The sequence below is a fragment of the Labrus bergylta genome, chromosome 21, assembly GCF_963930695.1.
Source record: "Labrus bergylta chromosome 21, fLabBer1.1, whole genome shotgun sequence".
Taxonomy (NCBI): Eukaryota; Metazoa; Chordata; class Actinopteri; order Labriformes; family Labridae; genus Labrus; species Labrus bergylta.
Window position 1 is genome coordinate 20,390,841 of NC_089215.1, and position 25,163 is coordinate 20,416,003.

At 41.4% G+C, this 25,163-nt stretch overlaps 1 protein-coding gene across 1 annotated transcript in view; it reads right to left on the reverse strand.

Moving 5' to 3' along the window:
* The window catches only part of grid2ipb (glutamate receptor, ionotropic, delta 2 (Grid2) interacting protein, b), a 49,199-nt gene that overhangs the window by 4,856 nt on the left and 19,180 nt on the right, over positions 1 to 25,163 (reverse strand). The window contains 13 exon segments of the mRNA XM_065949988.1: positions 107 to 346; positions 1,497 to 2,015; positions 2,017 to 2,259; positions 5,845 to 6,149; positions 6,829 to 6,979; positions 7,241 to 7,326; positions 8,744 to 8,878; positions 9,575 to 9,726; positions 12,348 to 12,503; positions 12,722 to 12,874; positions 15,795 to 15,864; positions 19,108 to 19,193; positions 24,579 to 24,857. Of these exon segments, the coding sequence (XP_065806060.1) occupies positions 107 to 346; positions 1,497 to 2,015; positions 2,017 to 2,259; positions 5,845 to 6,149; positions 6,829 to 6,979; positions 7,241 to 7,326; positions 8,744 to 8,878; positions 9,575 to 9,726; positions 12,348 to 12,503; positions 12,722 to 12,874; positions 15,795 to 15,864; positions 19,108 to 19,193; positions 24,579 to 24,857 (2,575 nt within the window).

Sequence of the window (25,163 nt, forward strand, 5' to 3'; positions counted from 1 at the left end):
CCAGAAAATGTAAGAGGAGTGAGAATGTTCGCAGCCACAGCGTGAACATTCACAAGTTATCCCTCGCTGTATTTACTGTCTGGGAGAGAAGCTGGATTGTTCAGACTGAGTCATGCAAACTTTTTTTTTTTTTTTTTTTGAAATCCTCATCATCAGAGGTTTTTTTTTTATGTAATGGAGTTTCACCGCTCACCTGACCCCATATGGTCCCCTCTGAGTTCTCCACCTGCTCCCAGCGCAGCCTCTTCACACTCATGTGGTTGGTGTCTGAAGCGCTGTGGCCCGAGTTGGGCAGCGGAGGCGGGTCACATGGAGGGGGCAGGGGTGGAGGTGGGGGTGGCGGTGCCTTGGGAGATGAGAGAAAGAAAACACTTGTTGTTGCTATGTGCTTGTTGCACCCTTTGAATGATTTGTCTGTTCTGGTTTGAACCGGTTAGTAGAAGATATTTTTAAGAATCTCCTCGATTTGGAAGTATTCTGCTGACTTCCAAAAAGAGAAAAAAATCATTATAATGTAAAACTATTATTGTTATAACAAAATGTATTCCTTTTATTTTCTTTAACATTATGCAAAATTTTAAACCATGAAATAAAAAGTTTCAAACTGAATGGAAAGACGTTGAGGTCATCGTCCAGCAACACTTGATGTTCTTCATGTTACATTAAAGCTTTAAAGAGTTTGTTCTGGGAATGAAACCGACTTAATGAATATTGATGCCTCTTAATGACGTAAAAAAAATCATGAGACCATCAGGATAAAGATTGATTATTTCATTATAGCTATTTCAAATGTCTGAAACCACGTCCACAGGGTAGGTGACAGGCGGAGTGATTTACAGCAGGGCTGGGAATCTTTGGGTGTTTCACGATTCGATTCAATTTCGATTCTTGGGGTAACGATTTGATTCAGAATCTATTTTCGATTCAAAGTCTATTTTTGTAGTCCATACTTCGGGATCTACTCCATTCATCTGTGAGACTGGCTGAATTAGACTTGTGTAAATCTAATGTACTTCTAGTGATGAAAGATACAAAAGAAAACTCAGAGTACTGCTAAGTGTAGAATGGAGTGATTTAGATCGTTGGAAGTTTTGAATCGATTTAGAATCTCTGAAGATAACAATCTCGATTTTTACATAAAAAAAGATTTTTTCCCCACCTCTAATTGACAGCACTCTGCAGAAACAGCTTTTTAAAAACTTTCATTATTTTATAATAGCATGATTCATTCATTTGTCAAACAGGGAGCTAGAACACTACCTACAAATGCACATAACAAAATCAGCAAAGAGAAGGGGTCGCTTAAATGGACAAGAACCTAAAGATGTTCACAGGAGAGTTAAAATAAATAATAGGTGGGTATAACAGGAAATAGCTTATTGTTAAGACATGATATGTTTGTATGTTTTCATGATGTAACATGAAGCAGATTCATTTTTGTATCTTATTTAACGACAACATGTCGCTGTATCAGCCACCATGCACAGAGATGATACCTGTTGAAGCTGGTGTTCCTGCCGTGTGGTTTCATAAGTCTTCGTGTGTCCGGGGAGCGTGGAGTGAGAGGGCGGAGTCTGGGACAGCAGAGTGGACCCTGTGGAGCCTTTGCTCTGACACCGTGATGGGCTGTGATCCTGCAGGGACGGGGGCAGCGGGCCCTGGTAGCTGTGCTGGTGGTGGAGCTGGTGGTGCCTCTGCAGGACGAGCTGGCTCGGTCTCAGCGTCTGAGGGGGGGAGGGCCCCGGTGACGGCTGCAGGACGGGCTGGGGCTGGCTGAGCTGACGGGGGAGGTAGCAGGTGCGGGACGGCTGCGAGGTGCGCAGCGTGGAGGAGCCGAGGATGGTGTGGACCGTGGAGGTGCGGCCGGAGGCGGCCTGGAAGCGCTGGTGAGTGTTCTCCACCTCCTCTCTGGTGGGGAGGACTTTGTGGAGAGGGGAGCGGCTGGAGAGGATGGTCCTGGGAGGGGGCGGAGGAGGGGGGATGATGGGGTGATGCGGCTGGAAGGGCATGCGACTTGCGGGGGACGTGCTCGGGGGAGAAGCGGACGGGCGGCAGAGGGTCGGTGAACTGGACGGGAGGGGGGATCAGAGCCTGGAAAGGCGGGGGAGGCGGGGGGCTTTGGGTGGGAGGCGGTGGGATGGGTTCAGATTCGGAGGAGTAGGTGGGGGAGGAGGCCTCGTCGCTGCTGGTTTGCTCCTCGCTGCCACTGCTGAGCTGGCGGGGCATGAAGCCCATGTCCTGGTCCTCCTGGAAACTCATCTGGAGGGTAGAGAGGGCCCGGTCAGACCTGATAATCACAACCTGTACCTCCAACTTACACACAGCTATCTAGAAATAAAAATAAGAAAATGCAATGTGGCTTCTATAAATGTCTAATGAACAAATAAGTGGCAAAAAAATCAAGAAAATGCAAGAAAATCAAAATGATAATCTACTTAGTTTTTCAAACACTAAATTACAAGTACTCCAACCCCTTTACAACTGTTTCCATAGCGATGGGGACGTTGTGTAAAAACAGATTGTGATGATTGACAAAACATTTGAACACATATTTTATTGACAACACAAAGACAACATGGCAAATGTTCAAACAGATCCTTCATATTTTTTTTGAAAATCATGTGCAGGATTTTGAATTTGATGCCTGACACAGGGTCGTGTTTACCGCTCTGTTGCATTACATTTTAACAACACTCTGTCAGCGATGGGGAACCGAGGAGACTGATTTCTGTATTTTAGAGAGTGGAATGTTTTACCATGCTTGCATCATGTCAGACTTCAGCTGTTCAACAGTTCAAGGTCTCCTTTTGTCTTATTGTACGCTTCATGATGCGTGACACATTTTCAATGGCTGACCGGTCGGATCTGAAGGAAGTTAATCACCTGGACTCTTTCACCACAGAGCCATGCTCTAGTACTACATGCAGAGGGCTCATTATGGATCAAAAAAGTGACGCCTTCAATGACAAAGAAGTTGTCTAGCTTGCATCACATCGCCTCAAAAACCTCTTCATATGGTTCAGCATTAATGGTGCCTTCACAAATGTGCAGCTTAGCCCTGCTGTGAGCACTAATGCACCTCGTGACGGATGCTGGCTTCTGAACTGTGAGGGGATAATAAAGCGAGTCCCTCTCCGCCTCTCCTCCTTTTTTTTTTTTTTTTGCATTTCATAACTTTTCCAGTATCACTGTCCCAACTCTTGGACATTTCATGCCTCCATTGGAGAGATAGGACAGTGGATATAAACCAGGGAGAGAGAGAGAGAGAGAGAGAGAGAGAGGGAAATGACATGTGGGAGAAAGGAGCCCCAGGCTGGATCTGAACCCTGGCCGCCCACCTGGAGGACCACAGCCTCTTGCACATTGGGCTGGCACACCAACCACCAGGCTCCTGTCTCAACTCCTTAGAAAGCTGTCGCTAGCATCAAATTCAAAATTGGCATATACTGTAGATTCCCAAAAACAGTGACATCTGTCTGTTTTTAACATTTGCAGCCTAATTGCTTTGGAAACAAAGATTTAATTATAAAACTAATGAAATAAATAAAAAATGACTGTTAAATATATGAACCTGATGAATCATGTTTTATATATTCTGTTATTGGTTTAAGTCATGACAAACACTATGACACTTAGATGATTCCATGTCAGAAGTTATAAACTTAGATTTCTACTCAGTACTTAGCAGATCAAATGAGACTCTACTGTATAACTGAGTGTCATGTTTTTACTTACAAGCACCCCTCTTCTTCTGTAACCATGACAACCACCTTGATATATCTGTTCATGTGACACAAGTGTTCATTGTAGCGCACATTAGAGCCGCTCTAATGTCAACATGCACAACTACAACGCTATAACCGCACTCTAATGTGAGCTTGTTTGATATTTAAGATCAATAAGCAAACGCACCAAAAGTCAAACTGTACATAAATAAAGCATTTAAAAAAACAACATTTGACATAATAACTACGAGACATTAGTATAATTCCCATGAACAAACCGGTGCAGTACAGTCACAGCATGTCTTCTTCATTGCATCACACATTAGGTTCCCTCACTGAACACAAATAGATGTGCAGTGGTGCACTCCAACAACGTCCTTAGTCGTAAGAATATTTAGACTTTCATAGTCTGAAGCTGTGAAGATGAAAACAGTCTCACTTGAGATCACATGGTTTGCCAATGATTTAGTCACGATCTCTGTTGTTCACGGCAATTATACTAAGGTGTTGAAACGTATTTAGAAATCATTTATTTATAATCCACAGACAGAGTATGTATATATCTTCTACTCTCATCATTCTTTGCTCCATCACACCTTGCCTGACTCATCAGTATTTTCCATTTATTTGTTTGGCTGAACCCCATGTTGTCTATGACAAGCAGCGTAAATACAAAAGTGTGCATAGCAATAAAAATAAACCTAGTATTTTAATGACTGTAACCATGGTGACATCACATATTGATGGAGTACCATTTGGAAGCCTGGAGTTTTTTTTTTTTTTTGGGGGGGGGGGGGGGGGGGGGGGGGGGGGTGGAGCCACACAGGACCATATTTGGTAACATTGATGGATATGCTTTGGTACGTCTCTTTTCATATTTTTGTACTTTGTCAGTCTGCCTGGTAGCCATGTCCTTAACCATACCACGTTTTTCTCTTGTACTTGTCACTATAATTTACATAATGAACATTATTCTGTATTCAACTCTGGATTTAGACCATAAACTGATAAGGAAAATGTTTCGGAGGATATAAATCAAATAAATGTAGGGTCATTTTCTCATAGACGTGTTCATTCAGATATCTTTCTGCAGCTCTGCAGAAAGACGTCTCCAGGTTCATATACTTCCATATTCTTTGCTCTATTCAAACTTAGAAGAAAACTTGCATCTCTGTAGTCGATAGTAAAGTCAGTATCTGGACTACCAATCTACATGCGCACAAGTGTGTCTGCTTAAAAAAACATGACTGTCAGCAGCAAACTGATGCTTGTATGGCAAGAAGGGAATTGGCTTCAGCAGCTGATTTGTTAGATAAACTCATTGAAATTTGAGAGGACAGGCTAGTTACTGCATGCTCACAGAAACTCTCAGATTAAAAGCTTCTACAGAGTTATATCAGCAGGTTGCACACATCAAACCTACATCAAACCAAAACTGGTGGCAAGATTCTGCAGCTTTAAATCCAATAATTTTGTGAGTCGAGGTCTGCACACAGGCTACATTGATCCTGCCCTTTTGGAATGTTGATTCCAATTTTCTAACTACAAAGACTGTACCATACAGCTAGAGTAAGATCAAAGTCAGTTTTATTGATTCCTCCTGGTTTAAAAAAAGTATTTTGACTGTTTGTGCGTCCATAACATTTTAGCAAACACTAAAGATTCAAAAGTGGGGGCTGGGGCCCCCTAAGGGGTCATGCGACACTGAGAGGAGGGTCTTCAGATGCCTTCCAAAAACAAAGAAAAATGCAAAATTACTAAGAAAGGCATATTTCACCCATCATTTGAAAGTATTTACAAAAAAAGTATTTAATATAAAACAATAGCCGTTTAGTGAGATTTAAGCAGAAACAACACACACATAGTCACACACTGAAAGTTTTGGGAACCCCTACACTATACTACCGTGATTAGTTGCTGCTTTCTGAGGCCAATGATTTAGCTCCTCCCCTTCTTTGCAGTTGCCAGTTTAACAGAAAAACTGGAAGTCACCAATTATTCACACAAGGTGTCATGGAGCTTGAAATAAAAATATATAAAATAGTCTTCAAATCTCACATTGTAAACTTTGAACAACTTGAAAGACCGTAAAAACAAAGCATAAACACAGCTTCCTCACCTCCTCATAGTCGTTCTCCCCGGGTATGAAGTCGTCCACCAGAGTGACCCGGTGGCCCAGCTGCTCACTCAGAGCGTCCAGGAACTTGTCCGTGTCCCGGCTGCGAGGCGGGCGCGAGAAGGTGAACAGCTTCTTGCGGCGGTTCAGCGTGTTGGGACCGCCGCCGTCGGAGTGCTCGGGGGAGGCCGGTGGGCTCTCCAGGCTGACGTAAGGGTTCGAGTCCTGGCTGCTCTGGTGGTGGATCTCGTACACGGGAGTCGGGAGAGGTTCCTTCCAGGACAGCGTGAGGCCGGATTTACGGCTCCCTGTGAAAAAAAATCAAAGTTGGCGTCCAATCAGGACGGTGCAACTGTGCATGTGATGTTTCAGATCAAGAGTTTTTTTTTAATTGGGTTTACTCGGCTTCTAATCTATGCTTCTTTACTCCATCTAAGAAATCGTGAGTGAAGTTCTTGGTCATGTTCTGTTTCTCTGAGCGGTTACCATGGCAACGAAAGGATAAACTGCAGGCTAACATGCAAATATAGGGTTTAAATATAGATAAGTTCTCAAACCCTTAATCAGTGGATCTAATGCCATGTCACATCAGTCAGATTGTTCAAAATCAAACACTTTAAATGTGGGTATTTAATCAGTAGAATTGACTTCATTCATAAACAATATATGTAGCATTTTTAGAAGGTTGTTAGATTGGATGCCATGTTTGTTACCTGTAGTGATCCACTGACTGTAGTGTATTTACCAATCAATCATTGACATTCTTCCCCATTAAGAAGCATTTGTTTACAGCAACTCGATGTGAACATGGCATCAGACATGTGACATCAAGGCCCCGATAAACACAGTTTTCATTCTTGCAAAAAAAAAAAAAACAGTGCAGTTTCCTCAATCAATGCATGAAGTCTTAATGGCACATGAACCTTTGATGAAAGCATGTGTGTGCAAGCATCGAGTGTTTGGGCACGTGTGTCGGCCCCAGAGTACCTTTGAGAGGGGGGAGTGTGAGGGGGGAGAGAGGGCGCCCGTAGGCCTCGGTCTGTCCCAGGCCCTCGGGCTCTGCCGGGGAGCCCCCCTGCAGCGGCGGCACACCCTTCCCTGCGTACAGAGTCTCCAGCTCCGTGTACACACCTGTCATCTACGGGGGCGGAGGCATGATCAGCTGGTTAGCACACAAATTGCAGCAGCACATTCCCTTTGAAGGTCTGCTTGTTTTTTTTTTAAAGAATGATTTCGCAAACCAGCCGCAAATCAAGTTCAATAACACCGTGTTGGATTACAGTTATTACGAGCAGACCTTCAAATGATGTGAGGCTAGAGAGCACAGTTAATCGGAACTAGCATTCATTATGCCAGTTGCTTTTGTAGCAAGGTGCTGAGAAGCTGCGGTAATACCTACATGATTGAGGTCAGGGGACTCGGGAAAGGAGGTTCCGTCTCCTGACTGCCTCTCCTCCGGGTTCCCAGATTCATCCACATGAATCCCTAAAGCACAACAAGGCATGAAGAACAGTGACACATGGACGCCTGAACGCCTCCTCCGTCCATCCATCCACCCCCCAGCCACAGGAAAGGGGGGAGAAGATGAAGAGGAGGAGGAAAGCATGGAGGAGCAGAAAATGCAAACGGCTAACCTCCTGGAGAGCAGGAGTTAGCAATGGTAATGAAAAACAAAAGGAAATCAAGACAAATATTCCCTACACCTAAGACACAGATATGGAGTTCATGTATGACTACAAAGCAAAATGTTTATCTCCTATGTGAACCAGTCTGCTGCACGTTTTTAACATATGTATACATATCAGTTTCAACCGGCAGCTGACCAACACAAACATAAAACTATAAGTGAGCTCTGGGCAGGACAAGTGGAGTCACTGCTGCCTCGTTTAAGGGAATATAAATAGTAAATGAACTGTTAGAAGAAGCTGATTTCCTGCCTCCAGGAGGATTACTCTTGTAGGTCCGACCAAAACAAGACGCAATAACCCTGAACACTAAATTATATATGAAGAAAAAGATTTGAAAAACTCACACCAGCTCTCATAATGAAGCTCAAAGTTCTTACAATACTATACCTGTACTTACATGAAAACAGAAATACAGTTTAATCTGTAGTAAAACAGTACAGTATGATACTATAATATATGAGGTCATCATTTAGAACGCCCCTTAAAAAGGTAAAGTGTTGTGTTTGGCCAAATTGGCGTTGTGTTGTCGCCAATTTGATGTTTGTGTTGTAAGTCATGTAGACACTTTGCAGGTAGATTTTTCTTTTTTTTTCTGTTGGTTTTTTTAATTGTTTCTTTAGGTTTAAAAAAAACAGCAGCTGAAAAAAGTAACACTATAAGAGGTGAAAGAGAACTAAAATAAAGCTGCCGACAGATCAAATACGATGAAAAAATCAGCGTCTCAATGCCATTTGAGCAGACTTTACCTTTAATTATCTCAAAAACTATAGAGTAAAATCTGATGAAAATGATCAGGACTACAGTCAGGGACATGACTTGTCACCTGTCACAGATCTTTCAAAATAAAATATCAAATACGACATGATGAATATCATAGCGTCGGAAATCTGAACGTAGAGCTGAAGGTCACATTAACATGCCATAAAGCTAAGGTGGTGATGGGGGGGCGGGGCTGGAGATATGTGTGATTATTCAATAATTTCACAGTTTAGGTTGGCTCTTTCAATACTGTGTTGCATTGTTATAAAGAAAAGAGCCTCAACGATTCATAAGCAGACGCTTTAATTAGGTTAGGCTCCACGTCTTAGTGGTTTGATTCAGGAGTGAAACCCCAATCGAGAGCTACTTAGAACACCTGTGGTTGTAGATTTTAAGGGATTTAGCGCTACATTAGCAGTACATCTTTGTGCCTGTTGTTGATATCTGCAGCGTACCCATTCCCAGGTGAGTCCCGATGATGCAGTCGTCAGAGCTCCTCTCTCGGATGCTGCCTCGGTACGACGTCCCCGTCACCCGCATAGAGCTGCTGCGCCGGTGATGCTCTGGACCTATGTCAGGCTCCAACACAGCTGGGTTAAAAAAACACACAAAACCATCGATCAAAATGTAAATGTTTTGTTATTTAAAAGCAGAGGTGTAAAGAGTACTAATATATTCTACTCAAGTAAAAGTACTGTAACTTTGATGAAATTTTACTTAAGTACAAGTCAAAGTACCAGCTTAAAATGTACTTTAAGCAAAAGTTACTTAGTTACTTTGAATTAAAGGCAAATCTTTACAATGTTTATCTTTTCAGATAAACATTTTCTTTTCTACCCCATTGACAAAAACTAAATATAAATAATGGTGGATAATTTAATAATCAGGGCTTAAATATTCAAGTAATCAGCTGTTTTATGAAGGGAAATGTTTAAACTATTTAAGAAAATACTAAAAGGTTCTTGGTCCCAATCATAAACAGTGTAAAGGGTATTTTAGTGTTTTCAGTTTTGTTATTCTGAGGTTGGTTAGTCTCAAATGACGCTTACACCAAAAAACTACTCAATTAACGCGAGTAAATGTCTATTATTGCACATCTGCTCCAATGTCCCTGTAGTGTAGTGATCACTAAAACACAGCAGGTTGTTGAATGATAAAACTTTTCAAATCCATTCATTTTAACTGTTCAGGTTGCAAATGAACCAAGCCACTTACTGACTGACTGTCTCCTGATACAGTGTGTGTCTATTCACTGATCACATGTCCGTGTTGTGGTTTTCACTCACCAGTACTCTTGAAACCCAGGAAGCGCGACAGCTTGCCCTGGCAGCGCTCCTGCTCGTCGTACGTCAGAAGCTGGTAGATGAATTGCCAGATCAGCTGTTTGGCCGGAGTGTCCAACACCGGAAACACGTCTACAATCAAAGTGTCCACATTCCTGCAAACACACACACACACACACACACACATTTCATAATGACATTCATGCACATACAAAAAAAAAAAAGCCTTACATAACCAACCTCTGCATACGGCTGCAAAACGTATTTTGCATAGATTTAAATTCCTTACATCTATGTTGACACGTGAAGCTGAGATGCAGATTGAGAAAAGGTGGGAGGATCACAGGGATGTCACTTACAGTAGGATCAGAACCTTTGGGTGTTTTTACTGTATGCACATGCTGTATAATTGTTGTTCTGCGGCGTCACATGTTTGCATCATCTGCAGAGCTTACAGCTGCATCCATCTCTTTTGTCTTGTTCATCCTTTTTTTGAACCCAAATCCCTCTATTGAAAATATAGACACTGAATAAGGTAAAGCACAGTCTTGTGTTCATATTTAGTCCGTAATCCAAAATGTGTTTTTAAGAGACACTGTTGTGTAACAGAAGGCATGGAGATAAACGGTGAACCCACTGATGTTTATGAAAGCAACACATCTCTAAACCCACATCACACTTCACTATTTGGGGGTTCAGTGTCTAAGTGGAATACTGATGAGGAACAAGCGAACAAACTACATGAAGCAGTATCAGAAGAGACACCTCCATATTGACATTTCTCTAAAGGAAAAGTTTCTCTTCATCCACACCCAGATGAAAAACATAATATCTTATATATGACCATATAAGGTATGGTATATATATATATATATATATATGACCTTCATAACCCCAAAAAACAGAAACCAATGCTGGAGACAACGTGGGCACCTAATGGTAGATCACACCTTTGTTCAGATCTTATATGGACTGTGCTAAGAGTTTTAATGTATGTATTTGTTCTGGGATACATTTCCACCTACTTAACCTCTCTCTTGATTTTGAAAGACCGTTATCACATCCTCTGTTCTCTGGATATTGTAAATGGTTATGGTAAATAGACTTGATATAGCACTTTTCTAGTGTCCCGACTACTCAAAGCGCTTTTACACTGCATGCCACACATTCACACACTGATGGTAGTGGTCGCTATGTAGTATCATCCATCAGAAGTAGCTAATCCATTCATACACCACCACCGAAGCAGCGGGAGCAATTCAGGGTTACGTGTCTTGCCCAAGGACAAATCGGACATGTTGCCCAGCTAGGAATCGAAACCTCAACCTTCCGTTTGAGAGGCGACAACTCTACCAACTAAGACACAAAAAAAAAAAAAATCTACAAACAGATCTTTACTTATAAATGTTGACTGTTTTGAAACCTGTGAAATATATTGAGTCAAGACTTTATATACCTGAATGTTTCATGTCATACTTTTAAAGTGACCTTGACCAACTGTTTGTACTTGTTTTTTATTATTGAAAACAAAGAGAAAGACTACAGGTCTACGATATTCCAGAAATGTTACAGTCACCCCTGTTGGAATACATTTCTGGAATATTGGAGCCCTGCAGTGTGGGAGCCGACTTCCTCTTTGTTTTCAGTTACTTCTTTCCTCTACTCAGCACCTGACCTGTTTGGTTTGGTTTGGTTTTGGTCAGTTTGCCCCAGTAACTGAAATCATCCATCTGAATAGGGCTGAAATGGTAAAAAAAAAGGGTAAAAAAGTACCCTAATATATATATATATATATATATTATGGAGCAGGGGCGTGTCCATACTGTTTGGATTGGGATGGTGCAACAGAGGCCCTGACTCATGCAAGAATGAAAAGCAAGTTTTTAACCCTTTCTGTCTCCATTAATCACATTTATTTAAAATATTCACGTTCAAGTATAATACTGATGTTTTCGTCATAATTAAACTAATTACACAAGAGACTGGCTACATTCAAATCTTGATTCATTCTTTAAAGACTCAAAACAAGATGCATGTCGAGAGTCGCAATCGAAAGGACGTACAAAATGAAATGTGCTTCATCAAAGTACAGAGAAAGCTACGAGCAGCCTGTTTCAAACCAGCACTAAAAGCTGATTTAAATGTAAGGCCTGTCTCTGATGAGGCAAATAGCCAGTCATTGTTTAGGATTTTGGAGTGGCACCAGGGGTGGCCAATTAGATTCATGGGAGCCCCATGCCACCCTGGTCCCCTCTCTGGACACGGCCATGCAAAGGAGATGAACTCTGCCCTCTATTTATATAAAGACCTCCCGAGCTAAGAGTCTAGAACTATTGTTAAAGCAGTTCTGTAACATCAGCAGTAAGTGAATGACTTCAGACTCTCATGTAACTGAACCAAAGGAACTCAGTGACATCTGTTATAAAACAGTAGGAAAAAAACGTATGAGATAAAGTTTCTGCCAAACTTTGTACATTTGTTTCATCACTTTATTTTCCCTCTCAGTCCATCATTCATTTTCTCCCTCTCTCCTTTTTCGCCTACATAAGTAGCATCCTTGGCAACCAGCTATAAAGAGTATGGTAGAAATACAGTTTCCCAGGCAACGGCTCATTTACAGTTACAGTATTTGTCAATGAAAGCTAGTTCATTTTCCCACAAAGAAGATTTGACCAAAAAATAAAAAAATAAACTGAAACCTGTATTATTACATCTCTTGCATTTGTACATCCTTTCTGTCTACTTTTGATTGGATTAGCCCGCCTGCCTCACTGACCTGTGCTGGAAGAAGGTCTCCAGGGACTTGCAGACCGTGTACCTTTCCTGAATGGTCAGCAGGTGCTCCAGCTGCTGGCTGAATGTCCGCCCGTGGACCCTGATGCTTGGGGGTAAGATCTCTGCTACCCACTGCAGAGAACTGAGGGCAGGAGACCTAGCCATGAGACACAACAGGACATAAGCATTATTCTTTTATTCACACATTCCTTTATTTCTAAAGTCGTCTTTCAACCTTTGTTTTGGAGCCCTTTATTCAAAAACATGCAGTGTGGTATAATACAGGGGTTTGATGTACGTTTTGTTTGTCCCAGCAGACCATGAACCCCCTGAAAATGTCAAATCAAAATGTCAGGTGTGTCGGTGTGTACTGACCTGGAGCGGGGTAGCGTGTTGTGTGGCAGGCCCGGAGACTCCTCTGGGTCGGTTAGTTCTGAGGAGAAGTCACACGGTCCCTCCTCCACCACCAGAGTGGGCATCCCCCCGCTGCCCTGTAGCATGGACACCACCTTCTCATGGGAACAGTTCCTGCAACGAGAGAGAGTTGAAAGAAGCATTCTCAGCTGTGAAGCAGACAGACCTTATTGGTTGAGTCAACAGTACTGTCTTAGAAATGTTTGATTTATGACTATAGTTGCAAAGGACACACATACACACACACACACACACACACACACACACACACACACACACACACACACACACACACACACACACACACACACACACACACACACACACACACACACACACACACACACACACACACACACACACACACACACACACACACACCTCTAGCAACTAAGGTTTCATGCAGTAGATCACACGATAACACCAACATCACAAATCCACCCTGTTGTAAAAGTACAGCAAATTATGTCTACTTCTGATTGCTATGTTTTGTCTTTATATTTGTCTTATTTGGGATTTTTTTTCAATGTCTGCTGTCTGGACCAATCCCCTCAATGTGTAGGGTGAACATACGTCATTAAAAAATTATCTTCTTGTCTTGTAAAATTTTGCAAAAGATACACCATAGGTGTTTACGAACAGTTTTGGGAACTTTTTGAAGAGGAACTATCCAGCCGAGAGTTCTCTCAGATCTACACACCATGGGGACTTTTTTTTGTTTTTGTCTGCATTAGCACCACCATGGTGCCAAGAGAGTAACTACACTGGAGTAGGAGCTAAAAAGGTTCCTCTAAACGGGGTTCTATGAACTACAATAGTTCCTGTGAATCAATAACAAAAGGGGGAGGGTTCCAACAGTTCCTGGAACTATAAAAAAGTTCCTGCGTTCCAAAAATGCTCATGTTACAACACAATCGGAGAACCTAGATCTAGGGACTTAAACATCAAGAAATTAAACAAAAGACGATTAATACCAATGTGATGCTGGGGACATTTTGCTACTTTAAATGAAAAACTACATGGACTACAAGTGTCCAGCTCTGATGCATCACAATGTATGATTGAATGGATTTAAACAGACAGATAAAAATGGTGGGAGGCTGAGATTCCTCTTCAAACATGTTTGCCTTGGTAATTCATCTACCTAATGTTCTGTGTTTAACTGATGCCGCACACTGTACAGTATGTTCACTTTGTGAGTACAACACAGAAAGCTCTTGTGGACTTTCCTTTGTTTCTCTGCTGTACTGTGTAATCAAGGAGGCCAGAGCAGAAACACAATCAGGACGTCAGGCGGAACAGCTCTGCAATTTTTCTCTCACATGGCAGTCAGGCTAGCAGAATGAGTAATACTGGTTTTCACAGCAGTGGATAAATCAGGTTATGTTTCTGGTTAATACACTGTATTGGCTGGGTGAGCTAAAAGGTACAATTCAGTTTCATCCACGATGAATTTCTTATCTGCACGCCCACGCTCACTCACTACAGATCCAGAGACAGAAGGTCAAGAAGTTGTAAAAGTCCACAAAAGTACCTTGACAACAACTCCTACAAGAAAAGCTGTGTTTACATAAAGGCTGATTTCACGTGCATTGCCCCATAAATACTGAACCTACACAAACACACTAGTCAAAGCTTGAGAAGAACATCAGACAGAAAACAGTATTTTTGTATTTTGGGAAAATAAGCGTATTCACTTTTTAGTTAAATGAGGAGATTGATATCAGTCAGCTATAAAGCTGTGGCCAGCAGCCAGTTAGCTTAGCATAGCGAGGGAAAAACAGCTAAACCATAACTCTTTTGTTTTCTGGCACAAAATGACTTTTAGGACTTTTCCTGTTTAGTAGGGATGTGTATCATTAGGATTTTAATGATGCTGGTAATATCAATATTCTTATCAATACTCGTATTCTGTTTCCTGCTTTAACCAGAAATAACTTTTTAGAGTATCAAACCCCACTCACAAAATTCCCATTGAGAATGCCAAATGAAGTCCTGGAGTAGTGTGAGTGCAGGCTAGCGGGGGAATGGGGAGGGGGGACACTCGTGCTTAAGCACGGTCCGGGGCAACTTTGTTTATTAGTATGAGTGCGCCCCAAGTCTGGGATCAGTGATGGTAGCTGACTTACATTATGTCATCAGAATTGTGTCAAATAGTCAGCGTCCTATTGGCTAAATGACTTAGTTGATGTTTGGCATGTGGTGAACATAGTCAGTTAAAAAAATAGTTGTTTTGGGGCTTTTTATGCCTTTATTTTAGAGACAGGAAAGTTGATGAGAGAGAGAGAGTGGACGTGGACGCCTGTTTGGAGGAATATGCCTCGGCAATAACCGCTAGGATACCTGATTTAATTTATTATTTCAACTGATGTTCACATGTGTAAAAATGCGTTCATATAAATATCAATGTAACAGACATTTTTGGGTCCTGTTGAATGTTTAAGTAATTCACGTTGCTTTAAATTTGTATTACTATTGTATTTCAGTCAGACAACTCTCGTTTAAAATATTTACTGCAGCAGAACATAGTCTGTGTTTGGTGTCTAGACTCCGACATCATAACTGCTCACAGTTTTAATTTACATGCAGAACAGAATTTGAGGAGTGATGGGATGATATTTTAACACCCCCCTTTTTCTAATGGATACAAATCCCAAAAATTCCCCAAATCAGAGGAGCTGGATGTAAAGAAAATTGTAGATCTGCATCGTTTTTTTTGGGGGGGGGGCTTATTTCATAGCTGAGACTTTCATTTTCCCCTGAGGATAACCTACAGGAGGGGGACACAGAGAACCAAGTTGAAGAGGTGAACTCAGCCCAAAACCATAAAAAATAAAAGCTTCATGTGTTCTTTGATGGATAATCTGGCATTGAGTGAAAGATGATTTTATAGTGGTGGCAGATGGCTTCTCCTCCACAGAAACAACCTGATATCTATTAATAAACTACCTGAGTTCAAGAGCTTGGACAGCAGGCACAGACAAAATACTACTACAACTGCTGCTAATCATAGTGTTATCTGTTCAAGACAAACCTCATGTCCAGTCCATTGAGGAAGAGGATACGGTCGCCTGTTTTCAGTCCACATTCCTCAGCAGGACTATCTGAGGAGGAGAGGAAGATGGAGAAAAAAAATAATATGAAACATCAATCAGAGATTTGGCACCAAAACCTTACCAAGCACTAACGAGGTGCACTGAGCAGACTGCTGGAAGAAGGGGACAAAAAAAAGAAAGATGGTGACTAATGTGATGCTGTCAATCTGTGTGTGACATCCAACAAAGCACATCAACAAACGAGATGATCTCTGTGCTAAATCGTATTACGTAAGGAAAACAGTGCTGTCAAAACAAAACCTCAGCGGAATATGTTCTGACTGTACTGTGCCGTCCACAGTCGCCTCCTCATGTGTCAGCTCCCTGCTGAATGTTCCACCACATCTAAAGCCATTTCATCCTGTTCTTTTACTTGAAGTTCAGACGTAACAAACTCTTCCATGTTTCGAAGGCACGAGGCAGACTTTCAAATCTTTTGTTTGTGTTTTTTTTTTCTTCATGTTGTCAGTATTCAGATCACGATCAGAGACACGCTTACCCACCCCCACCATCTCCATATCAACCTCCATAAGGCCCACTGAGTCAGTCGGCTCTGGCCGCTCCAGCACATAATGGTGGGAAAAGTTGGTGGGCAGGAACAGTGCCGTCATCTTCTAACACACACACACACCTCCCTCCTACAGTAGCATATTCCCTCCACAGCTACTTCGCAGCCTCTCTTGTCTGCTACTTTTATTAGTGTGAGCAATAACAGTTAATTAAAATCAGCTTTTACTGCTGCAAATAAAATAAAAATGAAAGTAATTAATATGTCCAACAAACTCTCAAACTATTTCTAAACATTGATTCAGAGGGGGCGGATAAAAAAACAAGTACAAGTACGCTGATTAAAAACAAGAGCAGTTTTAATCTGTGCTGCTTGAAGAGGCCTGACTCTGTAGTCAGACAAGTGTTGGTCTAAAGGAAATCCATGTGAAGTGACACTCGATGCTACAATTGATCTACACAACAAAAAACTATTCAATAGGTGATATTTTAGATATTTCACTTTATCATCACCATATATATTGACTTATAGACTGGAGTCAGCTTAAACATGTATCTGTTATTAATATTAAGCTAGCTGTAACCAGCAGCTGAATTGGCTTAGTTTAGCACAAACATTGTAAACACAGGAGGGAAAATGAGCCGTTCTCGTCCAAAGCTAACAAAATCTCCCCGACAACACCTTTAAAGCTCACTAGACAAAGTGTTTCTGGTTTGTTTAATCTATATTTAAAAACAGCGTAAGAGCATGTGGGGGTTTGATAAGAAATAATCCTGTGATTATTCGCCTTCTTCAAAACCAAAATGATGGAGTAGTCTTCAGTGGAGGCACCAATAGCTGCTGAATACTGTAATGTCTGTGTTGTTCTTTTGAAACCTCTTGAAAGTTATGACATCACTGATTGTTTTGACTGTTTGATGTCAACTGAACATCACATCTCTTCCTCCTCCTCCTTCGCAAATTGTTTCACTAGATTCATCATCGGTAGTCACTCATTAGGCAAATGAAATGAAATACCAATTACCACAAAATCTTAAAATATGAAAAATATGGATGAATGATTTATAAAATGATTATTAAGTGAGAATTACACTGTTATTTAAACTGTTTATTAAACTGTTAACATGCTACACACTTAGAAATACACACACATGCACAAACAGGATCATATGGACATGCTCTAATGGAGAGATGTCAGAGTGAGGGGGCTTCTCACAGCGAGCTCTGCTGAGCTGATGGGAGTTCAGTCAGTGCCTCGCTTAAGGGCACCTCGGCAGTGCTCAGGAAGTGAACTGGCACATCTCCACCTACCAGACCAATTTCCAGACCTGACCTGGTCAGCGCCGGGACTACAACCCGCAGCGACCCACCGATTGCCAACCCTACAGATTGAGCTACCGCCGCCCGAAGACAAACCTCAAAGCTAGGCCTACCCCTCTAATTCAGGGGTCTCCAACCTTTCTTCATTTGAGAGCTACTTTGCAAAAATATAAGTGGCCAAGAGCTGCTTGCAGCAAACCTCAGCTGAATTAAGCTGCTTATTTATTTCAATTAATTTAATTTGAATAATTTTTATTTGAACATATTTTCAGATTTCATAATTTCAGTGATTTTTTTAATGTTCTATTTTAATGTTTCTTTTCTTTCCTCTGTCATGATGCTTTTTGATGTCTTGTGTGAAGCACTTTGAATTGCCTTGTTGTTGAAATGTGCTTCATAAATAAACTTGCCTTGCCTTGTTCAATTGTGTGAAATTGCAATAAGCCAACGCTAATCAATAATCCTAAATTCACATCAAGGTCCAAGAAACAATGAATATTTTACACTTCTTATTGTTCCACATAGTAAGCTATGTTGCTGAAAATTCACATCAATGTCCAAGAAAACATCACTACTTTACACTTGTTTTTACGGGCCAAATATATGAATAGTGAAAAGAGGTGCATTTACTGTCATCAGAGTTTTTTGTTTTTTTTAACACAGTCAGTCGACCTATAGACGAGCTACTTAAAAACCTGCCCGCGAGCTACCTGTTGGAGACCCCTGCTTTACTTACTACAAGCTAGGGCCAGGTGCTAGAGGGATGTTGATATCATTATAAAATAGCATCCGAGGTCCCATCATGATTTGTGAAGCTAACTTTAATTAAACTTGTGAGGCTGTCAGGCTTAAAATAAGGATGAAAGTCATGTTTTCAAACTGCTATCACTCCTATGCAAAAACCTTTCAACATCAAATAAGTTCATAGTAATAAAAATGACTGTCATGTCATGTGCTATGAACAGGTGTAAAGATAAAACCATGATGACACGTTATGAAGTTTCTAGAACGTCTTATTCATCAGTTATCTCATTTGTAAAAATGTTTGAGTATTTAGAAATCTCCAGCTTCAGATGAAAGTCTCTTTGAGCTCCCTGGTGGTCATTGTGAGGCGCTGACTGACTGCTAGAAGTGTCGCTTACTGCACGGCACAGCCTGTCCTAAGTGTTTTCCTCTTAACATTTCATTGGTGAGTCACGCACATTCACTTCCTGGTACACTCATAGTCACACACACACACACACAAACACCTCCTGATCACCTCCAACCTCCAGCGGCTGGCACCACAACAGACTCTCCCACGTAGAACACATCCACGCCTCTCAGCCAACACAAAACAATGTTTGTAAAAAAGAGAGGGAGAGAGAGAGAGAGAGAGGAGGCACTGATCAGGCTGTTCTGTTCTGCTTTTTTAAATTAGATACCTGGGATGACGGAGTCGATGCAGACGGGAGCGTGGCCTCGCAGCGTGAAGCCGAAGTTCTTCTTTCCCCTGTAGACGCGGATGATCCTGAAGAAGAAGAAGAAGAGAGGTGAATACATTAAACAACAGATTGAGGAACTATTTGAGGGATGCAGCCATGCATCGGTTCAACATCGGTATCAGCTGATATCGAGCCTGTTGACAGACATCGGTTAAGAATGTGACATTAAAGCCTGACTCACTCTGTGCGATTTTTCCCCGATTGTATAAAAGTCGGGGTGGTATCTCAGCTCACACTGTACGACTGAATCGTTTACGACACCCGACCAGACCTTGAGATTGACGTTCATACACTGTACGACCCGATTGTCGGGCACGTCCAGAGAGCTCACACTGTACAAGTGAAATCGGGACGGAGCGTTGACAATCGTTAATCAAGTTTCATGAAAAAAACAAAGGAGAAAGAGAAAGAAGTGGAAGTTGTTGTAGGAAATAGAAAAGTTGATACAATCGTAGATATATGGAGACAAGTTTTAGAAAAGTGCTGCACTGATGATCTGTACAGAAAAGTTAAAAAAAGAAAAAAAAATGTCGGGTTGCATCCTGCCGCTGGTCGCCATGACTACAGTCCTCCCTTGTCTCTGGTGATTATATTGTAGTCACACACAACTTCTGCCGGACCCTTTCATGACGCAATCGTCAAGATTTTAAATTCTAAATATCAAACATGTTTGAAATAAATTGGGACGTCCCCGACGATCACCGGGCAGATCAGGGACGTTAATATTGGATCTTTGTACCGCTCACACTACAAGATAATCTGAACAGATAATCGGGTCCGAGCAGCCTTGAGTCGGGAGAGACCCTGAGATTGTCAGGAAGGAAGAATCGGAGCTCAAATTGGCCTGATTATCCTGCAGTGTGAGCCAGGCTTAACAGATGTCAGTAGACAATGTTTATTTGTTGTCTTAAATCTATCTAATGCTCGCATCTAGAACGCCTAACTAGTGATTCAGAGGAGAGTTTTTTTATTGGGCAGATGAAGTCACCTGTTGAACAATCTCTGACTTGTTTTTATTGTTAAACATGAGAGACAGTGGAGGCATTGTGGGAGTCTGATACCAAAAGAAGTCATGAAACAAACATCGAAATCAAAGCAATCGGCATGCAGCTAAGTTGTTATTTCAAACATCTGTATCGGCATTGGCCCAGATGTTCCCAATCGGTGCATCTCTATATTCTTGACTTAAATAAACATAAAGCATAAACAACATTAAACAGGACAATGTGTGTACAAACTTAAACTTAACCATAAAGTTTATTATTGACTTCTTTACTTTTGAAAGCTTCACAGACTGTTTCAGCTTTTAGAAATTCATATTTAAAAAAAAAAATAGTGGTAGTGCTTGGTAGGTATGGAGGCTGTGGTCCTCCGAGCGGGCAGTTCGGGTTCAAATCCGACCTGTAGCTCCATTCCAACAAATCATTCCTCTCTCTCTCTCTCTCTCTCTCTCTCTCTCTCTCTCTCTCTCTCTCTCTCTCTCTCTAATGAAGGGCATAAAAAGCCACAAAATAAACCTTAAAGACAAAAAACTAAAATACTCTTTCAGTTTGTTCAGTTACTGGACACATAATGAACAGAATAATTGGGCTCTTAATCGCCTGGATTTAGAAATTTGTCAAACTTGCTGTAAGTTAAAGAGTTGAAGCTCTGATTATTGAACATAAACACTTATTTTATTTATTATTATTATTATCATCATTGTTATTATTATTATTGTTCCAGTTCAACAGAAGAAACATTTAAAACCAATTATGGCAGGGAAATTAATCGCAATTTCATCGCTATGGCGACATCAGCGTCGCAATTACCACATCCCCCGAGAGTCTAATTAGTACGATAAAAAGAAGCTGTAATGTCCATGCTTTCAAACCATTCTGATGCAGTCACATTACACTCCAGACAGCGACCAGCTACTCTCACATTTATGTTTATTAGAGGTAAAGAAAAACTACAACAACAACTTTTGGGGTGATTCAGGAGAGACATGCTGCAAACACAGGTATTGTGTGAAACATGAAGAACAGCAGGTAGCCATGTAGAGACAGAAACAGTCAGTTAGAGATAAGTTTCACTCATATTTGCCAAATGCAAAAATGTTAATGCACAATCATTTTTTCTCATATCATACAGGCCTACTACAATAAAATCGATAAAATCCCAAATAAGTTTAACATTAGAGCATGTACCTATTCCTTCTCCCTCACATGATATATGGACGGTTGGAGAAAGGGAAATGAGTTCAAACTAGGATATTTCTACTTCTCTCACCAACCCTCTAACAAAAGTCAATTTATATATTGTTTTGATCTTTAATGTCATTGTTTGCCTCGCGTCAGAAGGGAGAAAACTGCATTTCCCAAATTGAAATACTTTGATTGTCCAACCACATATTTAATTCTCAATGATCTAAAACAAAGATGCCAATTATTCCCATTTGATAAACTGGAGGCTGTTTTTCGTTGTTTGTCTTTTTTTGATTCAAAGATAATTTAGTTAATTGCTCTCAATTGTCTTCGATCCCACTCGGCACTAAATCGTTTCAGCACTAATAGTGTCATCATTTCACCGCTGATGCTTAACACTGATGGTTTTGTTATTCTGTGAATGGTCGGGAAGCCCAGCTGTCTCTGTTTGGACCTCTCGCTTTCTGCTGCGTTCAAGGCTTCACTGTTGTTTTGATCCGTCACTTCCTGCGTGTGGGAGTTGGAACGGGTGGAGAAATGACGCTTGTCTTTACTGCGATCTGGGTTTGAGATATTCAGGCAGATGACATGACTGTTTTTTTTTTTTTTTTTACATAACATCCCAAAGTTGCTCAGCCTCAATCCACATCCCTCCAAAGATCTCTCTCTCTCTTTGTTTTCTGTCCTTAATGAAAATAAATCAGGACTCAGTCGACATGAACACAAGCTTTGACATTTTGTTGAGGGGGGGGGTGTTGCTCTGCTCTCGTTCCCCCCTATGTGGAGGAGAACACAGGGTTGAACCTTCTGCTACATCAAAGATGAGACACTGGTGCTGTTTATCCAGGGTGCGTTTCCAAGGAAACGACTCAAGGCAACACTGCCTTGATATGTAAACAGTGGGGAGGACTAAAAAAAAAGAGAGAGGGGAGTGAAAGCAGACGGATCTATTCTTTTATAGATGCTTTCACTGGCTCTTATATAAGACGAGCTAAATGCAGATGGGCACATCGGGTGCTGCATGTGTGTGAACGTGTCAGTGCATGCGTGTGTGTGTGAGAGGAGGGTGTCAGATACGCAGCATCAGCTTCGAGCACACTTGACAATCAGAGTGTTTACAACAGGCTGCTTCAAGGCCTCTCCTGATTCCCATTAGTCGACAATAAACGCACGTTGCACTTTTATGGGCCTTCACGTGAGTCAGTCATTAAAATAAACATTACTTCATGAGTCCAAGTGCTGTCTCATTGAATACACATAAGTCAATCCATAGTGATCGATAGTGAGCATTTATATCAATGTGCTCTTTTGTTAACAGGCATCGGCACGACTATTTTCAAGCAGCTGTGATAAGATTAATTCAAGGAAACTTAAAATCCTGCTAGTTAAGCTAGCTCATACAACACACCGCTCTTTATATGACTATTGAACAAACAAATGGCAAATATGCAAACACAACTCAAAAGTCATATTTCTGCCTTTATGTATTTAGAAAGTACACAATAAATAATAGGCAATAAAAAGTAGGAAGAGGCGTAATATATTATCTTGCAAACTATTGTGTTTATTTCAGGCCATTATTGTAGTCCTTAAAGGACACAAGATATTAAAGGGAACTGCACAGGGGGCTGCATCACTTTGCATTGTGCTGATCAGTCTACCTACACATAGGTTTGCATTGAGTTAAGTTGGACTATAGTATACATAGTATATTATACATATACTATGTATAATGCTACATGTGATGTGTCGGGGTCTCCAACATTATTGGACATATTTAAGTTAGACTGCAGGCCAAATCTTTAAAACAATTAAAATAATTTTAAAGTTATTATTATTTGGGCTTTAATGCTTATAGATAGACAGGACAGTGGATGGAGTCAGAAATCTGGGTGAAAGAGAGAGTGGGGATTCGAACCCCGGGCCGCCCACTAGGAGGTCTACTAACTAGGCTACAGACACCCATTAATATCATATTTTAACAGCCCCTATCTATCTATCTATCTATCTATCTATCCATCTATCTTTGTGGTTTCAGTGGCGACATAACAGTGTTACACAACACTCTTGAGGTTCAGGAGAGACGCCCGCCTGCAGCTCAACTTATCATCGTGACTGTGCCACTTCTTCCACATGAATTAAACTCTCAAATGCTCTCCTTCTATCGATGTGTGATCTGCCATTATGATACACTCCACACTACTCAGCCTTACATTGTCCCTGCCACCGCGTGGATGAGCACAGGTCTCAGGGTTTAGCTGGTTTGTGTGGGCGTGAGGGAGTGTGCTGCCTCCCCCCCTGTAATCCTGCACTGAGCCCACTGCGCTGCTGATAATTGGACAGTGTGTAATCAGTGTGTTAGTGGGTGGATGAACAGCAGGGGATCAATGGTTCAGGGGCTCTACAATGATGCAGGATGAACATGTTAAATAGGTGAGGGGCTACACCAAGGCAGGGGCTAGTTAAAGAGGTTGCCTAAGCACTTTCCTTCCTCAGGACTTATGTAACAGGGTGTGAAAAACATCTTCTGATAAACACAGAGTTAAGTTTATTCAAGTGCAGCTTTTTGACAGGACTCAGAAGACAACAGCAGGGATGTAAAAGGTGACACATTGTCCACGGTTTATTTTGCATTTTCTAATAAATCTGGATCTAAAAGTCTAAGAAATAAAATGCATCTTTTCACTGCTGCATTATGTGTTGAAATAACCTGTTGGCAGCCAGAGTTCTCAAAGTTAACATCACTATGAGCAGAGTTGAGGAGCTCATTTAGCACAAAAATATAAACAACAACTTGAGTTGTCGGGACAGTCAATACCAACACCTGTATCGATAACGATACCATAATCGATACCGTACCTCTAGCATTAACAACACCAGTGTTGGAATTGGTTTCCAATGCAGCCAACAATGAGTGTTCCAGTTAATGTGAAAATCCAATACCATCATTGATTAATACTTCCCAAAAAAATGGACTGGTTTCAGGTGAATAATGACATTCAGATAACAAAGAACAATGGAACTGTGATAGAAAAGAGTCAGAAGAGTCAAAGGTTGTTACATGTCATCAATATGTGTTACGATCACTTTTGTTTTTTGAGAGAATGGAGGGACTCAGGATATCTACAGGTACCCACATGTATGTATTTGGTCATTGGCATTGGGAAGATAAAAGTCATATCAGAACACTCTGGCAGTCATGTGTCTTGTTACATGTGCTCTCACCTCTGGTTGGGTCCGATGGGGGGATGAGCAGGCATCCCGGAGACAGACTTCCTGGGGCCCCTGTCCTTCTCCCCGTCGCCCCTCCCTCCCAGTTCTCCATCCCTGGGCACCGAGCTGGCCCGTTTGGACCTGTGGTGACGATCCGAGTGATCTTCGCTCCGACTGCGGCGGATCCTGCCCTGCGGCTCGCTGATGCTCTTGCTGCGACAGAGACGGTTGATCACATTCTGCTGGACGGAATCGTCGAAGCGCTGCCGGTGCTTCTTGGGAATGAAGATTCTGGAGAACATGGTGGCATGTGAGGGAAATAAAAAAAAAAAAGGGGGGGGTGATATTACTTTTTGTCCATCAAAGTTTTGTCAGGAAAAGAGTTAAGGAAATCTAAATCAGAAGTTGGTCCATTCTGAAAACATCTGGTCCTTTGGCACAAAAAAAGATAATTTACATGAGAAACATCCAGAACGAGCAGAGATCCAAAAGTAGGAATCAACTCCTCAGCTGCGACAATAATCTCTTCAATCCAACTCCACTCTTATGCAAATCAACAGGCTTACTTCTTCAAATGGTTCAAAGAAAAAAGCCCAC